A 23,896-nucleotide genomic window follows, 5' to 3' on the forward strand; every position below is an offset into this window, starting at 1 on the left:
ATTAAAAATTTAATTAGGAAAAAATCATACAAGGGTATCAGATATTAACATATATATATATATTTCTTACTCACCTGAATTACTACCAGATTACCAACACAGTATTCAAATACAGATTTCTGCAGAGAGCCTAACTTAATACTACCAGTCACACAAAGGCAACTCTGTGTTTGGGCACTATTAAGATGCTGGGGTTTTACCTTCCCTTTAACTTGTTGTGTACATCTGTCCAACAAAATTTTTTCGTGCCTCACATATTGGAGTGATACTTCCAGTTGACTCAAAGTAAACCTTTGAAGTTTACTGAAGATGGATGAACTCCAGGTTGTTCCGAATCACAGAATTTTTTTTTTTTAATTAACAAAATGTTACTGAAATCAAACTGAACAGGATGAGAAAGTATAGGGTTTTTAAAAACAGTAGATTCTCTAGTGCCTAATAGACAAAAGCTCTGACTACCTCCTTCCTCGCTGCAGTCTCTCTTTTGAAATACCACATTTAATAGTATACTCCACAGTGGGAAAACGATAGGATAAATCTATTCTACCCACACAGACATTTTTATAAAACTTAAAGTAAATAATTTTATTTGAGACTTTCATTCATCCATCCATCCAATTTGGCAGTGCCAAATATGCCAAAAAGGTTTAAAGTCTATTTGGTAGGGAGGATGAGGGTAAAAGGCTAGTTGGGCAGATGAGTGAAGACAGTAGTAGGATAATAATAATTTCTTTAGGATACATGCTAAAATACTTTCATTTTACAACCACTAAAACAGAGAACACTCTCTATACCTTCTAGTAAAAAAAAGGAGAAAACCATTTAAAATAGGACAGGTTTTCAGAAAGCTTCTTGAAGAGCATCCCAACTAATAGAGACAAAGCAAGAAAGGCAGATAATGTGTGATGTGAATGTCATTAATGTCAATGTCACATACAGGAGAAAATTTCCCAAAGATGAAGTGCACAGAACCAATCTTGGATTAAACAGGAAACATTTATAGCATTTGGAATCCCCCTGAAAACAGGAATACACATAGTTAACTTGTTTAGCTGTCAGGTTATGCTAATTGCCTAAATATTTCCAGACTGAGTAAACACCATGCACAAAGTTGTACAGATATATTTCTCAAATCTACTTCTCACTGTCTTTCAGTTTCAGTCTTTATAACATAAACAATATTCCTGTATTGGTCTTTACAGAGAAATGTATTCTTGAAAGCAGTATTCTGGACTTTGCCTTAAAAAGAAGAAAATCAGCACTTAGGAACTTTTCTTTAAAAAAAAAAAAAAAGTCTAGATACTTTATAAATGCCAAAGAAATGTTAAAGGAAGGTACTGAAAAGTATGGACAGGATTTTGACCAGAATGACAACAAATACAAACTAGAAAGAATTTTAATTCATGTTATTACTAAAATAACAAACTTTAAATGGAAGGACTGTCATAAAACAAAAGCAACCGAATACTTCAAAAGGAATATTTGAAGGTGGGTTTTTTTATTTGGATGACATTGTATTTCATTTAAAATTAATTTCCAGCTACACAAAGTATTTATCCTCCAAAAGCATGGCACAAAAATAATGGTGGAAGAATAAAAAGCAACATAAGTAAGCTTAGTTCACAGTGAATTCACCTCTTATGAAGCCAGGAAATATTTTCAAGTCCTTTAACTGCTCTGGATTAGCTACATATGCAGGCAACTGGAATAGACCAAATCTCCACAGATTAATTTTGATAATTTTTTTGCCACACATGGTCAGCAAATACCTGTTTTGTATTATGTGTTCTTAGTTTAGCTGACTGAGATTGTACTTGGATTTTTCTGTGCCAGAACATGTAATGAACAGACTTCTCAAATAACTCTGATCTCTGACTGCTTAGGAGCAGTCTTTGTTTATAAAGAATGAAAAAAGATTTACTGGTCAGTATTTATACTGACACTGTAATTGAGAGTTTTTCTTAACTTCGGGATATGCATTACAAGTGCAATTCTAGAGTGAATTTTCAATGCTGTTTATTTTAACATGATCTCAATTTTCCTATTGCAAGCTTACAATAGAGCCTAAAAGTCAGAGTAGGTTGGGCCCCATTGTGCTACACACTATACAAATTAATTATAAATGAGAGTTCCTTCCTCAGAGGGTTTACAATTCTAAAAAAATAAAAAATAGCAAATGAACAAGCACACTGGAAAGAGTCTCAAGGAATACAGAATAACTATTATATCGGATAACAAGGTGGCCAAATGTCCTCATACAAGACCTCATCAATAAAGGTTCTAACCATAAGGAGAACAGATGCAGTCAATTATTCAAGGCTACAGTGGCAAAGTAACTTCCTATTACAGTAAAATTCTAGTCACAGAGATTACTACACATTAAGATTTGGATAGGTGTGAATTCATATATGGCATAAAGGCCAAGTGAGCAAGGATACAGAGCAGCCAGTAAGCATTAACCAACAGATAACACCTCAGTTATCTCAGAGCCTCAGTGGTAGAGCAGAAAGCAATACCAGGAATTCCAAAAATAATACAATGGCAAGCACAACTGATTACTTGAGTAGGAAAGAGCTCTAATTGTCTCCTACCCAATATGCTTTGCTTCTCAACAAATCAGAAACTTCAAAATGCAAATCTAAGACACTACTCACTGTTCTCTGTGAAAAGTCATGAAATATTACATCTGTTGAAGAATTATCTGTAACATCAAATAAATGTTTCATTATTCCACATGGAATAATTCAAGAAAAAGTAAAAATGTAAAGACAAAGAATCCAGTCTTATTTGAAGATGTCAATTTCATAAAACATGCTTAGAAAATCAACAGGAGAAATTCTGTGTGTTATCAACCCCTCTTTGTTTTGGAAAGCTGTAAATCAGTCATTATGATGACAGCTCTGTTTCTTTAAGGGCAGAAAGCTCATTACTTCAGAGAAGCCATGATGCATGGTTAAGACTAGTTGAGAACACAGTACACAATTCACCAAGGATCCAGAGAGGGTTTTCATACCTATTCAGCTCCTAACAACTTTCCCCAGAAAAGGACACAACTAGTGAAAGAAAACAAAGTCACAAGATAGTGCACTGATATAAGGAGATGATCTTCAATCTAAGAATGGTTCTAAATCATGATACTACCGTGTTCAATGACAAAGACCTTAGTTTGGTGCTATCAAGTAGAAAACAGACTGGGAAAAAAAAAATCACAAAATAATTATCTGTAGCCAACTGCTATGGCATCAAGTAAATTTAATACCACGTAGGCAGTGAAACTAGAAGTCAGATGAAGGATTTAACACAAAGGAAAAAGAGGTGCTCTTATGCTTCAATACCAAGTGTCAGTGTACAAAACCAGCAATCTCAAGGTGCACAAAACAGCAGGACACAAAAAAATTTTAAAAATTATATATCCTGAATTGGGACAAAGTCATCCAGAATAATAATATTCTCTTCACCTCTAAACTGTAATAAATAAACCATGCACAAAGAAAACACTCTCTAGGCAACATATTTTCTCACGGTCAATTCACAAATCACAGCTTTGTATGTTGAGAGGTTTCTTATATGTGCTTGAAGTACACCTTTTAAAGAGATCTGTTGTCAACTTCAGCAATAACAGGTTGAGAAATAATAATTTTAAAGATAACTTAGACTTCATTTGTATGCATTTAAACAAATTAACTCCTTTTAACGAACAAATATTTACCAAATTTCAGAACTGTTTACTCTGATTTTTTTTAAAGTATCGTAATAGATTAAGTAAATACCACACAATTCAGCAAACTTTTATGAATTAAAGGGGGCTATTTAAGATATATTTATTTACCTTTAAACCATATTTATCACTTGAGATTGTAACTTCTATAAACGTGTTAAAATACCAGGTTCTTTGTCAAGTACATGCATGATTTTTAGTTTTTACAGTGCCTGAATACTACTCTTTAGTGTCTAAGATGTAAGCAATTTTCTGTTACCATTGTACCAAAATTATTTCATTTACTTTTGCTTTCAGTTACATAGACAGTGAAGAAGACTATTTAGGATGTTTTGTTCAAAGCTGAGAAATCAACTCTTCAGAGGTAAAGAAAACAAAAAATATTTTGTTGTTTTTCTTCCAGTCTCTAAATTATAAGTTTAGTAGGAATGCATGAGACTTACCAGCTAGGATGTGAAATAAATGTGACTACATGACTGGTCTACATAGACTACTGGACTGACTGTGACTACATGCCTAGATGTATAGAGCAGTGTAAGATGCTTAGTCTCCTTATTGCTGTTAGGTTCACAGAACAGATCATATTTATTCAATAACTGAACTGATTTCATATTTACTCTCTGTTTTCAAGTACAAATGGGAACAATCTATGAAGATGCTTAAAATACTTATGTATATCACATGAACACATGTGACACTGACGTCAGTTGACAATCTTCCCTACATTTAAAAGCCTAACCTTTCATCACTGAAATGCGAGTCTTCCTATCAAGCTAGAAGGCACTTAGTCATCTAAACACTCCCAATGGAAAGCAACCTTAAATTAACTAATGTTTAAGGCTAGAGACATGATCCATCCTTTCTTCCAGGGTTTTAGCTGAGGAGACTTAGTGGATACCTACTGATTTTGAAAAACATATTTGCCTTAAATTTGTGTGTAAATAATGCATTATTAAATCACACATGTATAGTCAGAATTAAGTTGGAAAACCCAGACTGATTTAATTTCAAGATAAAGAACTACATAGGCCACGGAAAACACAAAAGTCACAGTTGTCATGTCACATTACCTTAAAGAACCAACAGGAAGGAGAAAGGGTGGAAATAAACCTTAGAGATGTTATTCTGTTGCATGGTGGAGCTCTGATATGCAGCTGAATCTAACCTGTCAGTGCAACCTCAATAGATCCTGCTGCCTCACTGCCTTCTACAAGTCATGTATGCTCATTATGGCAGTAGCTTCATCTCAGCAGTCTTGCAGTGAGTCACACACTAATCCACGAATGGAAGATTTCAACTGCTTGTAAACTACACACAGTACAAGAATTACATGTTGTTTAACTCCAGTAGAGACTTTCAGAGCACACAGATGATCTTTTACATTAAAAAAAAAAAAAAAAGATTGATAGTTTTCAAAACAAACAACATCAAAAAAATAGAACTACATGCCACGATCATTTTTACAGCCTTTGATCCAATCAATGGAGGAAAAACACAGAAGAAAAATGTGATGGTGGGAAGGCATAAGAGCAGTGCAAGAGAAAGAGCTAAAGAACACAAAATGTTCTTTAACACCAGAAGAAATTCCCAGCTGGGTCCACATCAAAGGATAGGTATAAAATTACACAGGACACAGTGAAGTAGGTGACTTATAGCAACATTTTCCATCTGCATCTATTATATCCTTTCTAGAAATAAATCCAAAGATCTGTAACTGGATTCTAGATTTCACACTCAGATCTATTTAACAAGCGAATGTAATTTTAGTTTTCAAGCAGGCAAAACTCTTTGCAAGCAAATATGGATGAATTGTGTGAACACACATTGCAATATCAAAGGCAGTTAAAATTAAATAGGAAATGACATTACTTTTAACTCCACTGCTTCTTTCACATTCTTCTGTATTTTCCCCTCTTTCTCCATCACCTTCTGAATGCTCTATATCTTGAATAAGTATTCTTTTTCCTTTGCCTCGAGTCTCAGGTACAGGCTTTAAACCTTTCAGTTCCTTTTCAATCTCTAGAAGATTTTTCTGCAACAGAGAAAAAACAATAGCAGAAGCCTTTTTTTTTAGGTATATATATTTTAATTTATATATAGAAAATTTATTCTGTTAAGTAATCCACATAAGATCTTGAAGAACTAGCAAGATAAATGTTATCAATATAAAAATGGAGAAAATAAATGTGAATTTTCCAAGAGTCAGTATCAAAACAAAGATTAACACTCAATTTCTGCCTCTTAGAGACTCAGAAGATATCACACAAATAAATAAGTACTTTTCCTGAATTAACTGCTTAAGCAAAAAAAAAAAAAAAAAAAAAGGAGAAAAGTAGACTGTACTATTGTGGTATCTGGCATGGTCTACTCAGAAGAGACACGTGGAAAGCAGGCTCTTTCTAGAATCTCTGAAATAGCCTAAGATCAGTTTATCAAAATTTATCCTGTGGAGAATCTGGTGTCTGATGAATATCTGATGAAGTGTAAGTGATAGAACTAGAACCAAGAAATGACAATTTCTTAGCAGTATAGCAGAAGGACACTGTGAAATAATGAAAAGGTTTGCTCCTCTTGCAAGAACTGCAAATTAGATGATCAAACAGCCTTTCATTCCATAAATATTTTGTGGTTACTCAAAAAAATACTCCAACTGCACTTTACACTTTAAGAGCAGAGTAAGACACACCCAACATGCACTATTCTGAATTTAATTCAGTGCTGTACAAGGAAATGCCATTTCAGTACTTTCTCAAGAAAAAGATAAAACAAGGATAGGTACAAGCAGAGATTCACATGAATAAATTACCTTGAAGAATTCCAGTTACCAGTTTACCTTTGTATTAGTGACCCTGCACATAAACATTCACTCTGCATGTGTTCCATATTTTCGTATTTAGCTCAAGAGGGTTTTGAGGATCCTCCAAGGAATCTGCAGCTCAAAAATGCTATGCCAAGCATTGGTCACTTCTGGATGTCTCAGCCAAGGCATAATAGCTGGCACAGATAAGGACAAAACATAGACATCTGCTCTCAGCTACAGCAGCATTGCTCAGCAAAGCTACTAATGTATTTAGATCTCTGGAAGAGTATACTCAAAATTAGTATCTTACGTATATACAGACTCAAAAGCTATTTAGTGGTTCGTCCTTGTAAACAGCAAAAAACCCCCAAAAGCTCTTTTAGAACTCAAACCCCGAGCTAGATGTTTAAAAAGAAAGAAAGGGGGAAAAAAAAAACAAACAAAAAAAACCCTAGCAGGTTGATTCCTTGGTTGATGTGAAACTCAAGAACTACTCTGGACAGGAATTCAGCTCCAAGAACATCTTAAAAGGGATGAATGCTGTATGTGATGAATTTATAACAGGCTCGGACCTCTCTCACTGGTGCAATCAATATCTAGATCAAATAACTCTATGGAAGTAAGTAGCAATCAGCAAGCTGCTAGCAGCTCAAAATGTGACAATAACAAGAGCTGAACGGAATTCAGGTGATGAGGCAATTGCATAGCATGCAGAAGTCATACATAAAAAAACTGATAGAGTAGCAGTATGATGGACTCCTAATTAACAAAGAGCAGTTTAGTATCACAACAGCCTAGCACTGATGATTCTCAGGAAACACAGAGTCCAAATGCAAGGACTAGGTTCTAACCCACAAAACACCCCTAAGATACCTATGAAAGGATGCAAACCAATCCTCTCCTAAATATCTGAATTAATAGTAGTACACGGACCACACCCTGACCTTGAGTCTCCAAAGAAAACATGCAGCCTTCTTAGATCCAAAATTGGCTAAAAAGGGTCTAGATTAATCAGAAAGTATGACAGTTTTTTCATTCTAGCCGGAAGGTGAGAAATGAATCAAGCTGAAGTGATGACTGAACCCAGGTCCTCTCCTTTTGGGTTAATTTTACCACTACAACAATAAAAGCTTGGCACCTCTTTTGAATTTTTCTTGTGAATTGTGTGTCAAACTTAAATAGACCTATCCCCATTCTGCAAGAGATTTCCAAATAGCTTTCATCAGCTAAGACATTAATACTGTAAGTATGTTCAGCAGCAAAATTTTAGACACCTAAATTATGTTAGTAGAGAAGACTTAAATGCCTGTAGGTTCTCACAATTAAGTAGTGAACAGAAGATCTGGTCACATTCAAGTACCTAATTTCCACCACTGGCACCTATGCGATCTTGGGAAACTGATCACTGGCACAGTAGATCGTGTCCTCAAAACTCATATTCAAATCAAAGTATATAAACTGTACTCACTTCATGCCACAGCTGCATACAGACTCTTTCTAGTCATATTCAACCCATTTATCTTTACCTTAGCTATAGCATTTTCTGGTTCAACACATAATACTTTGTTCAGATCCTCTACAGCGGTCTGGTAATTCTGCAGCTGATTGTGTACAGTGGCATGGCGCATCAGAGCTACAAGGGAACAAAGTGTATTATTTATGTATTTAAAGCATAAAGCAGATAGAACTACACTGTTTTTTCTAGACTTACTACGTGTAAAGCAGTTTTTAAGATTCTGCATTTACTTCATAAAGACTCTGTATTAGTAATGAGTTGTCTTTTAAAGATGCAATTTCACATGACACCTTTTGAGACTGTGATCATTAATTGTGAACCATTTTTTCATATTTTTCCCCTCCTCCCATGCAAATACAGATAATATAGTTAGTTCAAGCCCTTAACCTCAGAAAGGATTAAATCAGCAACTTTGATTGTTTTCATGTTGTTTTTAAGGTAATACATACTTTAGTGTGGGTATTATGGAAACAATGCACTGCATGAATACAAGAGGGCTTACAACCAACATATGAAACACAAGAGTTAGCCACATGCTACTGCCTAAGAATACACATTACAGATCAATGGGATGAATTGCATAAAAATTCCCTGATCTGGACAATACTGTTAAAGTTACTTTGCAGAGCTACTCTGTTTCCTTATTCATTCTTGGACCTGATCTAAAGCTCAGTTAAGCCAACTAACAACATGAGTGGATATGTACAATTTTATTTGCCAGAAATAAAATAATACACAGAAAGGCAAGTTTATGTTCTACTTTACCTTTTACGTTGCCAGGTTCCATATCTAGTACCTTCTCACAATCCTGCAAAGCACTCTCCCAGTCCTGAAGTTTAATTTCTGCCTGAGCTCTGTTATTATATGCAGCTGTAGTGGGTATTACTGATATACTCCTGAAAAAAGGGAAAATTGAGCATGGTAGGCTCATAGTTAGAAAACCTGAATGTAGAAACACTTCACTATTGGAAGCTGAAAAGAGTATTATAACAGTATTAATACTGATACTCCAACCGCAATAGTGGTTAGAAACTCCCTCCTGTGAGACTGGAGGCAACCATCCACCAACCAGATTTACCATTTTCAGAGGTCTGTTTCTTGAAGGGCTTTGATCTGAGACGTTGCAGAGAAGATGCCATGGTGCCATGACTCATCTGTCACTTAAACTCTTGCTGACACTCACGTAGACTCAAAAGAAACTGCCAAATGAAACCTTTGAGAGTATCAAGAGTAACTACAGAGCTCTGGAGGTTATGATGAAGAACATGGAGGGGGCACATGGGCTTCTCTTTGATCTGTAAAAAGGAAATAGTGAGGTACCAGTGGACTAATTGTCCAGGTCAATGTCTGGCTGCATGGCTGGTATTGTAGGCAGGGCTTTAACCTCTATAACAACAAGATCATCTCAGCAATAAGGACAACTGGGATGCATATGACAAAGTGGTGCAAGAGCATCTTTGCCAACACCCTTGCTAACCTAGCAAGAAGGACTGAACTGTGTTCACTGGGAAGAGGGGGCAATAGGGAAGTGCTGCGGGGACAGCATACTAGAAGAGATTCATATTTTCCTTGTGAAAAAAGCATGGCTGCAGGACAATCTCAAGCGTTTGTGCACAAATGCACAAAGCATTTGAAACAGAAAAGAAGAATAAAAGTTCTGTGCAGCTATGGTGTCAGTAGGAAAACAGAGATACGGTGAGATAATCTGTGTGGCTAGAGTGCTGTGGTGGAGGTATGCAGGCTCTTCAGAAAGACTAGGAAGGTGAGGAGGAGGAGGTGATGTGTTCTAGTCTATGCAGTGATTAAATGTGTGAAGATTTGTCTTGGAACAGGCAAAGTTTGTCTTGAACAGGCAAGAGACTGACAAGTCAGCCAAGAGAGCTGATGGGTAAGAATAAGAGGTCAGATTGACATGGTGACATCATGGTAAGCACCTGCTTCAGACTGCCTGATGAAGAAGAGCAAGCAGATGAAGTCTTCTTCAGGCAACTACAGGAAGCTTCACAATTACAGGCTTTGCTTCCCACATAGGACCTGAACCACCCTGGTATCTGCTGGAAGGGTAAAGTGACAAGGCACAAGAAATCTATGAAATTTCTGGAGCATATTGAAAACAACTTCTTGACAGAACAAACTGACAAGAGGGAATGCTCTGCTGGAATTGTTACTCACAGTCAAGAACTAGTTGTGAATGTATGAGTTGATGACAGCCTTGGCTGAAGCAACCATGAGATTGTAGAGTTTAAGATTCTGGGAGAAATGAGCAAGATGAACACTAGAATTATAGCCCTAGGCCTCAGAAGGCAAGATTTTTGTCTGTTCAAGAATCTGCTTGGCAGGACTACAGGGAGAATGCCCTGCAAAGGGTGCCAAGAGAGCCGATTGATCTTCAAGGACAGCTGCCTCAAAGCACAAGAATGAGCCTTTCCAATGTGCAGAAAGTCAACCAAGCATAGAAGAAGGAATGGACAGAGAATTTTTTTTGACAGATGGCAGTGGTGATGGGCTACGCAGGAGGAATAAAGAGACATTGGCCAAAAGCAAGTGATGGAATTAAAGCAAAAGCTCAGCTGATATTGAAAGTAGAAAGGGGATGTAAGCAGCAACAAGAAAAGTTTTTGGTTTTTGTTTTGAAGGTCTATCAGCAGCAAAACAAAGATTAAGGAATCTGTGGGCCCACTGGTCAATGCAGCAGAGGACCTAGTGACAAAGAACACAAGAGTCTGAGGTACTCAGTGGCTTCTTTGCCTCAGCTTTCACTGGTAAGGTTTGTCCTCAGGCTTCCCAGGTCCCTGAGTCTAGAAGCAGATTCTGTAGGAGCAAAGCAGTAACCACAATAGAGGAACATAAAGTTATGAAACAGTTAAGAAAATAGGATATAAAGGAGTTGAAGATGGGGTGTTCAGGAATCTGGCCAATGTTACTATAAGACTGCTCTAGATAATCTTTGAAAAGTCATGGTGATTGGGAGGGGTTTCTGGTGACTGATAAAGGCAAATGCCACATATACCTTAAAGAATGGCAGGGTGGAGGACCTGGGAAACTACAGGCTGGTCAGTCTGATCTCAGTTCTCAGAAAGATTATGGAGCAAGTCTTCCTGAATTCCTGTCCAGGCACCTGAAGGATAAGAAGGTGACTGGCAACAGATAGCATAGATTTACCAAATGCAAGCCATGCCAAGAGCAGCCTGATAGCTTTCTTTGCTTAGTGGCTCAGTGAAGGAAGGAAGGAAGAACAGAGGATGTTGCTTACCTTGACTGTAGCAAAGCCTTTGACGTGATCTCCCATTGTATTCTTACAGCCAAACACGTAAAACTTGGACTATGGAAGTGGACAATAAGGCAGACAGAAAATTAACTGGACTGCTGGGCTCAAAGAATTGAGCCATACAAAGTCCAACTGGTGACCAGTTACTAGCGGCTTCCCTTTGGGATCAATACTTTTTAACATCTTTATTGGGGGGGGTGTAAGATGGAATAGAACACCCAGGAAGTTTGTCAGTGATACAAAGCTGGGGGGGAACAGTCAGTAATACACTGGACAGCAGAACTCCAGTCAAAGGGACCTTAACAGATGAGCTGGCAGACTTCTCACAAAGTTCAGAAAAAGGCAAGCACAAAATCCTGCACCTGAAACAGAATGACTCCAGCAACAGCACAGTCTGGGTTCCAACAAGCTAGAAAGCAGGAAAGGACCTGAGGGCTCTGGTGGACAACAAATCGAATGGTGGTTAGCAGTGTGCTCTCAAGGCAAAGAAGGCGTGCTGCATGCTGGGCCATATTAGCAAGACCATAGCCAGGAGGTTGACAGAAGCAATTCTCTCCCTCTCTTCAGCACCTGTGAGACAACAAGCAAACTACCTGTGTTCAGTCTGGGGATCTCCTGTGCACAAAAGGCACCAACAGACCGGAGTGAGTCCAGCATGTCACAAGGAAGTTAGGGGACTGAAGTACATGCAATACTTATGAGGAGAGTCGGAGATAACTAGGTTTGTTCAGCCAGAAGCAAAGGCTCAGGGGAGGTCTGGTAGCTGTTTTCAATTACTTAACAGGAAGGTATGGAGAAGACAGAGCCACATCCTTCTCAGAAGTGCACACTGATAGGACAAAAAGCAACAGACACAAGTTGAAAAAATGCAATTTCCGATGACATTTTAGGAAAAGAAATTTACTATAAGGGCAGTTAAACACTGCAGCGTGCTGCCCAGAGGGGTTGTGAAATCTCCATCCTTGGAGATAATAAAAACTTAATTGAACAAAGGCCTGAGTAACCTGATATAACTTGGCTCTGCTTTGAAAGGCAATTTGCCCAAAATATCATTCAGAGGTTGCTTCCAACCTAAATTATTCTATGATTCTACAATGTAACTGGAATTAATAAGCAGAATGATTTCACTAGAGGTATGCAGAAAAATATGCAAGATCCATTTATTTTAGAATCACATCAGCACAACAGAATTATGTCTGAGGATGCCCTCTACAAAAGTTTTGAATGTCTTTAGAAATGAGAGAGGTTTGTTTTTTGTAGAATAGAAAGTATTCTCAACATTCAGCTTAGAATAGCAGGCCTCATTACAAGACAAACAGAATGAAAAACTCTACCCTGCTTATTTTTATATGAAACTCTTTTTCCATTTTAGCCATACAGAAATAACCCCTTCAGACTATTATCAATTCACTTCAAAATATGTTTTATTTAAATATTTCTAAATGTAAGGAAATAGGAATTTTCAGATGGTATTAGAAAAGTGCCCAGTTAGACCAGCACGCAGTGTCAATATCATATATTTCAGGTGTACAATGCCCCATGGGGGTCAAATATGGAAAGACTCTCCAATGGGAAGGATTCTGCCCATTCCTACTAATTAATACCTTATTTATGACTCAAAAGCAGAGAATTTTACTTGGGTTTTATATTATGGCTTTTAAATTTATTTATTATGTGTGAAATACAGCTATGGATGGTTTTTATATTCATGCTCATGAATATAAGATCAAGAAAGATATTAAGGCTGCAAGTCAAGAACAAAAAAATATACATCAAATGCCTTCGTTTCAACAGTCTATGCACTATGAATATTAATATCTTTGTGCACATATATACAAAACCAATCTCCAGGTAAATTTTCATAAGCTGTTCTACAAAACCCTGCCTCCTTCAGTGACAGTATGAATAGTGCTTCCTAAAACTGTTCAATATTTATTTTAATACTGTTGCACACAATTTATTCCTATTCATTATTTTCTCCATACTTGTCTGCACTGACCACAAACACATTAACTCCCTCATAAATTTTTTTTTAAGATATGCCACTATAATAGCATAGTCCATGAATTATCTCACAGTAGTGCCATATCATTACCCTCAGTTTACCCTGGTCATTAATATCCCAAGATTCCCACATGGTCTCAATTTCTAAGGGACAACTTTGACACTTCTAGACTTCATGTTTTTTTTAAAGTCCTTATCATTTCAAAGCATGGAATTGAACACAAAATTTAGTTTCCTTTAACATTAGTTTAATGTGTGAGCAGTCAGCACTTTTGCAAGTCAGACTTCTAATGTCTCAAGATGGGCATCTGCAAATGAGAAACAAATGTTGGTCTCATGTGAAGATTCTGGTTTGTATAAATGGCATCATGTTTGAATACTGTGAAAAAGGTAGAGAAAAAAAATCTAGTTCTGCCAAGGTAGCATTCAAATACCTTAACTGAAACACTATCTTGTTCTTCCTGTCATGCTCAATTCCACTCACCTTGAACTTTTCTACTTTTAAAACAAATACAACAGAGGTCTTGTAGTGACAACCTCTATTTAATGTAGTCCACTGAGCACTAAATAAGGCAAGCAATCTTTTATAGTCTCATTGGTTTTAATCCTGTGTTTATATACTTTTTTATATACTATTGCTACTAATTACAGTTATGATGAAGCTCTACACAGTGATTCTTCTTTCTCCTAGGAAGAGGTTATCAAATCCATTTTACTTATTAACAATTAAGACAATCCTACCAATATGATTAATTAGAATTTGTAATTAATTTATCAACGTACTGCTTATCCTTTTATTTTTTAAACATGCCCTTGAATCTCAATGGTTTTGAAAAATTTGAAGAAGTTTGTGACACCTGCAGATTGCATCCCATCACTGTTTATCCACTTCTCTTCCTGATAAATAAAAATTAGTATCAGGATGCAACGGTGCTTAAAATATTCTTCCGTAAAATCTTTTTGCCCTTTTGAAAATAATCTGTTATTGGTTGCTTCAGTAAGAAGTTGCTTTAATTATTGCTCTAAAAATAATATTAACAAGTGACAGTCATTAAAATAAAAGAACACAATAGCATTTGCTCACCGAGTGTAGTATGTCACTGCTTCCACATAATCGCCAGTGGCAAAGGCTTCATTGCCCTTTTCTTTTTCACGAGTAGCAATAAAAATCTTCTCTTTCTTTGTCATGCCTAGAAAAAAATATTTATACATAAAAACAACTAACAAATTGCACAGATGCTATCAGAACACTGTCAGCTAAAATACTTTGAATATCATAATGTGTATATTTTAAAAGAACATGGCTTACTAAAAGACAGATCTGTATTTTATTTTCTATAATAAAAACCTAAATTCTTCTGATAGGCATACAATTCAGAGTGCAAGATGAAAATGGTTGGCTAACCTCTATCACTGGTTTATAACAGCAGAAGTATGCTTTACTTCTTTACCTAGCACTCTCAGTCTAAACACAACATAAATATTTTAACTGATTATTAACACCAAGACTAGATTTTTTTCAAATATGGCTTCCAGCTCAGCTGACCTGCTAACAACTTTTGTCATTTCTAGGGACTGAAAAATCAATAAAGACATTTCTAACTCTGTAATATACTTCTTCAATTTGTATTCACACTCTACAACACAGTATTACAATTAAAGAAAAATTATAGTTTTCTAGGACATTACCAGTTGTGTCTATATTCTTTTCGATTAGAGGTAGACTTGGCCTACTAAAGAATCTTGCTTTTGAGTTACTTTCTCCACAGCCTTCGTCAATTTTAGAACACTCCTTTTCCACATCGAACCTTAAATTAATAAAAATAATGAATTCAATAGTGGTGCACAGCAAGGCTCCTCTACTAATAAAAAGGCATACAATGTTTCCTTTATAAACCAAAGGAAAACAGAGATAAAGGCTGTGTTCAATTATCCCTGACTAGTTAGGAAAAAGATGTTTAGTCTTATCTCCTTTCCTTGTGTTTTTTTTCGGTGTGCTTCTCCTGCTTATACATTACCTTCCCTGTTCTTCCTCCCTCCCGGTTAAAATCAAACCAAGAAAAATGTTTGCCTCACCTCCTTGCCATCTCCCCAAAAAAGACAGGTAAATTTTAAGAAACAGTATCATCAGGCTCAATCCCAGCCCTATCAAATATCTCTATTAACCTTTGCCAAAACACCCAAGAAACAGCTTCAAAGCAATTAATATGGTAAACACAAGAGAGACTTCAAAATAGTCTCAGACAAAACCAAGGCTACTGTGAATCTGCTTTTGAAAACAATGTTTAGGAATTTATATCAAATAAATATTGCTGCCATAGTCCTATAAAACAAACAGAGTAATAACCAATTCTTACACTATGTAGAAACACTACACTCACTGCTTTTCTGTGGAGGACTCAACAAAAAATAGCCTTTGCTTTCCACCATAATGACAATATGATAATTTCTATCTTAAATAGAGATAAAATTTTGAAAATCTATCCAATTCCAAACCTTTTCAGGTAAGACTAATTGTTCCCCATTTTTATTCTGATCTTTTGCTAGTGTACTTTTACCTTTTCATTATAAATTAACCACATTTCAAAGTGTTTCTAAAACATGAAGTGAAACATCTTATTCAGAAATTGCCTAAACAATTATTTGAAGGTTTTGAAATAATCCTCAAAATGTTTTAAGAACACCATATGCCTCAAACCAGAAAATTTCTTTCAAACAACTTCTGTTTCAGTATACTCATATAATGCAAAATAAATAAATTATATGGGAAAATTCAGAAACTGTAGTATTATCAGCATGCTAAAGCACTTAAAACAAAATCCCCAAATGATTAGTTTAATGGATACAGTGAAAAGCCAGATGAAAGAAAAAATTTTTACGGAAGTTATTTTGATAACCTCTTTTGTTTGTCCACGTTTGAGCAGGAAGGCTTCAATTTCTGAAAAATACATGCATGAAAATAACTGACAGGCAAGCTGTTTGTAAGAACAGCATCTTACACAGACAGAGTTTTTGTAGGGGTTTGGGGATAGAGTGAAACATTAAGAGTTTCATTACCCAAACACCAGAGTCTCTAGATTTAGCTCCTCATCTACTGCACTGGAAACTTGTGCCTCCTCACTCTGATTCTAGAGCATCGTATTCCAGGTATCAGGAGCTAGAGAAGCTGCTACCATGCAAAACAGAGAAGTATATGCATTTCCCCCTTCATGTTCAACAGTTGGGGGCATCAAACTGTCAGACAGCTTGGGAGGGTAATACGTCACCATTACATGATGCAGGGAATGTCTTTGTATAAGGGTTCCATCCACTCTAGAAGTCAGTCAGTTACTGTGTAAACCTCTGATTATGTGTAACTGCATCTGAGCAAACTGATGCACCTGCCTCAAGTGAGGTCAGCAGGGCTCAGTGCAGGAATAAGGATTCATCAGTTTTGTTTTTAATTTAGAATTGTGGCTTTAGATACACAGAAGACCCACGGTAAATAACCCTAGAAGCGCTTTCAAAAACTGATAAATTAATCTAATTGGAATTCATTACTTTTATGTACCTTCATAGATTTTATATGTCAGATGTTGAAAGGAAAAATGAAATCTAAACCAAATCACTTTTTATTTATATTTTCTGACTTGCTATATTTCACACAGCTTGTACAAAAGTATAGACTAACTTGTTCTCAGCTGTTAGCACCACAATACATCATTTGCATTTTAACAGAACATTTATTATGAAAAACCCATTTCAAAGTGTTACAATTCCCTGAAACGTTGACCTTAATACTATGTTTCTGGAAAATACTTTAAAAAACAACAACTGTTTTCCATTATTAAACAAATAAGATTTAATAAAAACTTAAATATAAAGGATTTAACATACTTGTCCCATTCACTGTAATCCCGTGGTATGTTTTTCTTGTTGCTGTGTTTGCTTAGTAATTTTTTGTTCTGAAAGAGAAACAGCCAGCCTGTAAGACAATTTTTTAAAGTGGAAATTCACAGCCTTTTTGTTTTGTTTTGTTTCTGCAATACATATTCCTAGTAACTAACACTATTCATGACTTATCTCAGCATTACCTTGAAAACTTAATTCATCTTGCTTTAAAGAAAATCTTCATGTATTTCACATATTGTTATAATCTGAGGAGCTCTTCAGTCTCCCACTTTCTCTCCACTGCTCTGTTAAATGTTGCAGAGGCACTGAATAAAACTTTCAGACAGGAGACTGCCCTTCCTAATTTGCATCTTGTGCTGCCATCTTCCAAACAATCTTTCAACACAGCAAGGGAGAACTCAGTCTTGGGAAAGCGCAGCCTCGTGGTAAGGTGCTTGACACTGAGATTGAATCAGTAACCTCTTAGGCTGGCCATTCACAAGAGAATGCAATGCACAGATTCTCACAGTGCCTCGAACCCTCACAACAAACTTAGAAATACTTCAAAATAGCATCTGGACTTGTTTTGACTATTTCACACTCCATTCAAGCTAATTACCAAAATTATTTACACTCATTCTAGCTTTTAGACAGGCTCCATCACTGAATTTGCCTTGCCTAAAGTTTATCTTTAGGACTTTCCTGAAACAGATTTGACTGACTTGTATCACAACCCATCTCCTTACACTAATGGAACCTGTTTCCATACCTGGCACCTTTGGCATCTCTACTACCCCTGTCATGAGACTGTATTTCTGATAGGGCCCTCCCTGCTTGTTGACTTCAACAATACTTAATAGCAAGGTGTGGTTCCAAACCGGTATTCCACAGTAGAACAGTCAGCTCAAAATCTTCCCATCTACTCTGTCCTGGCCATTTAGCCCTCCTCTTACCTTGTAACCCATCATTCACTGAGTTAGGTGAATGCAATTGTTTCTGAAGTTGCAGATTTACAGTTATCTGGGTTCAAACAAACAATCTGATTGAGATTACAGTACAATCCCTAAATTTCTGTATCAGTCCAACTGAATATGTGATAAACTGGACCAAAGAAACAAGCAGCAACCTCTTAAACTAGATTTACCAGTGGTGACACTGTAACAAGGAAATACTTCTGCAGTTGGATGTAAACACCACCATTTACATAATGCAAATGTGGCCCTTCCTGTAAACACTTCTATCTATAGTGCTAGGTTACACAAACTTCCATAGTACATAACTTCAGAATTACTCTTAATGTTCTCAGTCTTTCAAGAAGCTAGACAAAATGACAAATACATTTAATGATCAGCACGTTTGGAGGAGGTAACTCCTAAATATGGCTTCCTGAAACATGAGCTATCATTATATATGCATCCTGGTATATATCACAAACTTACTAATTTAATAAATACTAAATCTTTTTCTCAAACCAGAAATCCTTAACTTAATGAGCACAAAAATAGTGAAACTCTCAGAAGAAAACTCATAATGTATTTACACTAATGCAACTTTAATTTAGGGAGAGAACTGTGCTATGTCCTTTTAAGAACAAGGCAGAAGTGTTGACTCAAACGTGCACAATTTTTAAAATTCTAGGTCTTGTATTCTTGAGACCATTGTAACCAAGTTGCAGCTCCAGCAGAGTCAGGAATTTCTCAGTAATATTTCAGAACATCTCACCCAAGAGGCTTTCATGAAAAAAGTATGTTTGCATGCTCTGGAACTAAAACAAAATAAAAATCTCTGCCCTTGACATTCTTCTTGCCAGAACTCACGATGCATGGATCCCACAGGGTTTGAAGCCCAGTGAACAATTTCTGGACCCATGATTAAAGCATGTACTGGCTTCAGTTCACATGACACAGAATTTGGCCTTGGCTCTCCTCTGGACCCTGCACGATGGCCTAAGACATTACTATTGCTATTCCGTGTCAGCTAACCAGTATTCTTTTTTAGTTCAGAGTACCCAAATTAATAGGAAGGATCTATAGATATCATCACTGCATTTTTATAACACAGAATTTGGAATGCGTGTTACATGCCCTGGACTGTAGGTGGTATCTGAGGACAGAAATCTCTCTGGAATAGCATTAGGAAACCGTGTTTGGCAAAGGAACCTAAGTCTACTGAAATACCATCAATACAGTCTTTTGCAAGTGAGTATCTTTAAACCCATGCTTTAGTTCTGTCCTGAAAAAGTGAGGCAGCAAAAATAATAATTAAGCAATGTGAACAGAAAAAATTTAAGCTGTGTCTCCAGTCCTCTTTATTTTGCTTACAGTCCTGGTCAGTGTGAAAGAAAAACAGGGGTGTAAGACAGAAACTTCCATACTGTGTTAGAGGGAAATACTGCATAAAATTCACTCTTTTCTATACATTTTTTGAAAATCTTCCCCATGACTTCAAATCAATAAAAAGAAGATATCATATTGAGTTATAAGCTATTAGTAGTGAATTGAAACTGTACCTATGTATAGTATCAACAAGAAAATCTGGTTACAGACACAAGAAGATGCTTCCATTTATCAAACCTGCACCTATTGGTGCAATCCACTGGTTTAGGGTCAATAAGGATTTCCAGAATTGGCTTAAGTGAAAATACTGAACTTTTTACGCATCAGATCAGATGAACAGACTCTAATCAAATAACAACATAAAATTATGGAAGGGTTTGTGGATTTCTTTCTATCAGAGAGGAGAAATTTATTGTGCCAGCTTTATACTTGATACCACATTACAAAACTATGTGATGCCAGTGTAAAAAATAATTACAGTCCTAACTTACTAGTAAAAAAAGTTTAAAAATAGTAAGATTTATCAGCAAGAAATAAAAGAAATAAAACCTGATTAGTTATATTAATAATTTTTTAAAAAATATTTTGTATTACAGGTATAAATTTAGTGTATACTATAGAAACAGCTTCTTCTTTATTCAGTGGTGATCTAGTAGTGATATAACTGCACTGCTACATAAAAAAAATGTATTCTAAAACTCAATTTCAGGCCTCCCTTCTCTCTTCCAGGACAGGTTATAATTACTTCAGAGGCTATCTGCTTGAATTAAAGGAATGGAAATCATATACCACAGATAAGGCTGTATCTAGGTTTCCTGGGTAACAGTGCTAACATCTAAACCTTGTATGAAGAACAAAAGTGATAAAAACTTGACCTGAAGACTTTTGCATGGTTTAAAGTAGGGGAAAAAAAGGTGAATAAATATTTTGTCTTTCAATGGAGAACATATCCTCTTTAGTAAAACTGTGTATCCTAGATTTCAAGCTATTTTCCACTATTTTATGCTTACATTCTAATCTGGATTCACTGAGTTCACATGATATTTTATTTATCATTTTCTGTTCTAGGAAACACTTATACAGGACATAAATGAAGAGTAAAGCTAGAGTGGCACTCTTCATCTTGGCAAAATAGGGTAGTCAAGAGGAACATACATGGCAAAATGTGAAAGAGGACAGATTAATAAAAACAAAACAACACAAAACAAACCAAAAGAAAAGCACACCTTAGTCTCAATACTGACCACTTATAAAGCATTACATTGGAATTCCCAGGCTCTTTGTATACCACATAATGGTGAGTGCCTAGTTATCCCACATGTCTTGGTCTGATGTCTAAGTACCAACTGACAGTAAGCGGTAGTTTCTGATAACACAGGAACACAAATCAGGCATTTACTAATACATAATTTGACAAATTTTATTGGAATAATTAACAATTAGTAAGAAATATCACATGACGTATCCTTTCATAACATTTCTCAAATTGAAACTTCCAAAAGAAAAATCCTTCAGTGAATTTGTTATAAGCGTTCTAGAATTCTAAAGAAGATACTGGGAATCAGACTGAAACCGTCCATGATAACATCTGACAATTCAAAAAAATCCTGTCCCACACATACTTTTCTGCCAGACCCTCCAATAGCACTGCATTTAGTATTAGCAAGAAAAGCTGGTCACAGACAAAACAGGTTTCAGGCAGATAAATGAAAAAAAAAACCTACCACCAAACCATGAGGAAACTAATACCTAGGGAAAAATGTAAATGTTTATTTTGTAGTTCTGAAGATCTGTTAAGTATGCTTTATGACTAAAGCTGGAATACCAACTGAAGATATGAAATAAGGGGAATCAAAAGCTACACATACATCAGTGCAACCCAATACAGACGTGTCTATAGAGTGAAACAGCTGGTGGAGATGGTCCAACATCCACACTGTATGTGTTTCGGGGTATTTATTTTGTACTAGCTCCTGTCTGGTCTCATGGAACAAAAGCCTGCTAGCAGCTGGAGAAAATCTCCTGGCATAATTTCATCCAAAAGGAACCTAGTTCATATGCTGAAACACCACTTTGAAATGTGAAACAAAGAATATAAAAGGGTGTTTATGGAGATTTACTTCAGAAGTGAATTCTTGATCAGAATCAAAATATTACAAAGCACATGCTAGTACTAAGGAGGTACTTTTGTTTAAGCATTGATCTCTTGCAGGGGAACTTAAAGGTTTTTATTTTCCTGTTAACAAAATAAATCTAGTAATAAAGGCTCAATGACTAAAAGTTTGTACATATAAAATTTCCCAATTTTATAGAGATATATAATTAATATACATTAGAAAACTAGAGATACCTGATTAGCAGGAAGACAGGTGCTGGAACAACGAACAGGGGGCAAGTTATCCTGTCTTTCATGCAACGTGTCTGCTCTCAGTAACTGTGGTTTCTTATCATCTTCATTCATTTCTGTCACCCAGCTCTGAAAATCAATAAATATCTGTACCTTGCAGTAGAGTAGATATACTTCATAGTCTACAATGACCCTAACAACTATACTTATAATGCACCACTCTTCATGGGGAAAAGCAATTAATAAAAAAAGCAGTTGTGCTTTTTGAGTGAAAAGTAATCAACAAAGAGTTAAACTGGGCATTAAAGATTCAGCGACATTAATTCAAGATAATAATTTAAAACCCCTCAACATAATCCTTTTATCATTTCCTCATTTAATTAAATAATTACATTCTATTTAGGCACAAGAAGAGGAAGACTGATACATCAAAGTGATTATATTACTGATCATTAAGTTATACTGTACCATCAGCTCACTATTAATTGTTTCCCATTCTTCAGCTGTGAAATCAGAAGCTGTGGCTGCAGGCTTATCTTTTCTCAGAGCTCTGCTCCTCGGATCTAAATGCTCAATTCGCTTTTCACAAAACAACGTAAGTTCAGGATAACATCCTTCTTCACCAGACCTTTAAAATGCAACGACATAAAAGTGACAAAAAAGAACTGCACTGTGTCTTCCGTATTTCTCTCCATGTGTAGCCTCTCTGAGTAGTCACCACAATGACTGCAGAAGACTATTTTTCCTGTTACAACTGAATTCTACTATCACCTAATAACATTTTGTTCAGAAAATTCCAGTAAGTTAATCTTCAACCATTTTCCAATGGACACTCATACACAGTTCAAATTATCATCACAGTACTCATAAAAAAATGCTCGTGTAATTTCCAGCAAAAGTTAAAACATGCATGGCATCCAAAATTACCACAAACAGGCAAGATGGCTTCACAACAGAACCAAAATCCAGCAGCAGCATTTTAGAAGAACCTGACATTGAGTTACTTAGACCTTTCGGACCGTTAAAACAGGACCTGCATTTCTAGCATTACCATTTGGATACTTTTAACATGATTAGTTTAACTTTATATTTTAATTTTTAAATTAGAAAGTCACAAAGAGGTTCAAGACAAATATAGTATTTAGGTACAGGTTCCTTCTAATTTTACAGAACAGGAATATAGTTAGTAAAGAAAGTAGGAAAATATGTTTACCTTAATACCCTGAGAATCTTTTCCAGGTGTTTAACATCTGTGCATTTTTCAATGAACTTGTAGTCTAGATGACCAATAGGTATTTGGTATGTTTTAGTAGTTCCTTGGTCCAGCAAAAATGGTACTGACTCATCACCCATAACTAAATATTAAAAGGAAAATATGTAGTGATTCTGTAAGCACTCAGTTGTATTTTGAAGCAATGCTAATATAAGGAGTAACCCTGCTCATGCTCTTAAGTACTACTCTATTATGCAAGCAAACTTATTGCTACAAAAGAAAAATTTCAAATTTGAAGACCTGATCACACAAACCATTCTTGATGGAGGTTTACTGACAGAAGTATGGTTATATACGAGATATATTTTTGAAAAATAATATGTACAACTCTACTGCTTCTGCAAGGCAGAACAAGTCAGAAAGACTGCTTAAAGAAAAATTGCCAAATTTTGCCTACCAGATTCTCTATTTGTCTTTCAACACAATATCATCTTACCCATTTTAAGCAATTGTGGTGGGCATGAAGGAGAACATGGTGCACGACCCTCTACTTTTGTCAAGGGAAGATGTTAACCAACTTACTGTATCTAATGGAACGATAACCTTTGCGTTCTCTGTAGCCAAAATAAATCCAGTTGTTTGTCTTTCCTCAGTAACTGCATTTTCTGGGCCTCTGATTTTATTACTATACTAATCTGAATCTTTTCCAGTAAGCCTGTAATGGATGAAGTGAGGTGTTTGAATTGGACACTTCCTGTCTCCCTGTACATTTCATCTGCTTATCTGCATCTTCTTCTATTTTGATTCCAAGCTCTATGGTGCAT

The 23,896-nt window shown here is 36.0% G+C and overlaps 1 protein-coding gene across 2 annotated transcripts in view; it reads right to left on the minus strand.

Moving 5' to 3' along the window:
• SPAG1 (sperm associated antigen 1) overlaps positions 1–23,896 on the minus strand; it is a 44,902-nt gene that overhangs the window by 20,367 nt on the left and 639 nt on the right. The window contains exons 2-10 of one of the 2 annotated variants that reach the window (XM_074898641.1): positions 23,073–23,214; positions 22,328–22,487; positions 21,863–21,988; positions 17,183–17,250; positions 14,996–15,114; positions 14,391–14,496; positions 8,800–8,930; positions 8,045–8,151; positions 5,588–5,750 (exon numbers count right to left, since the gene is read on the minus strand). In XM_074898641.1, the coding sequence (XP_074754742.1) occupies positions 5,588–5,750; positions 8,045–8,151; positions 8,800–8,930; positions 14,391–14,496; positions 14,996–15,114; positions 17,183–17,250; positions 21,863–21,988; positions 22,328–22,487; positions 23,073–23,212 (1,120 nt within the window). In that variant the 5' untranslated portion in view covers positions 23,213–23,214. Of the gene's footprint in view, positions 1–5,587; positions 5,751–8,044; positions 8,152–8,799; positions 8,931–14,390; positions 14,497–14,995; positions 15,115–17,182; positions 17,251–21,862; positions 21,989–22,327; positions 22,488–23,072; positions 23,215–23,896 lie in introns of those variants that run through there. The other variant, XM_074898642.1, reaches the window with a different exon arrangement.

This window comes from Athene noctua, chromosome 2 (genome assembly GCF_965140245.1).
Source record: "Athene noctua chromosome 2, bAthNoc1.hap1.1, whole genome shotgun sequence".
NCBI lineage: Eukaryota > Metazoa > Chordata > Aves > Strigiformes > Strigidae > Athene > Athene noctua.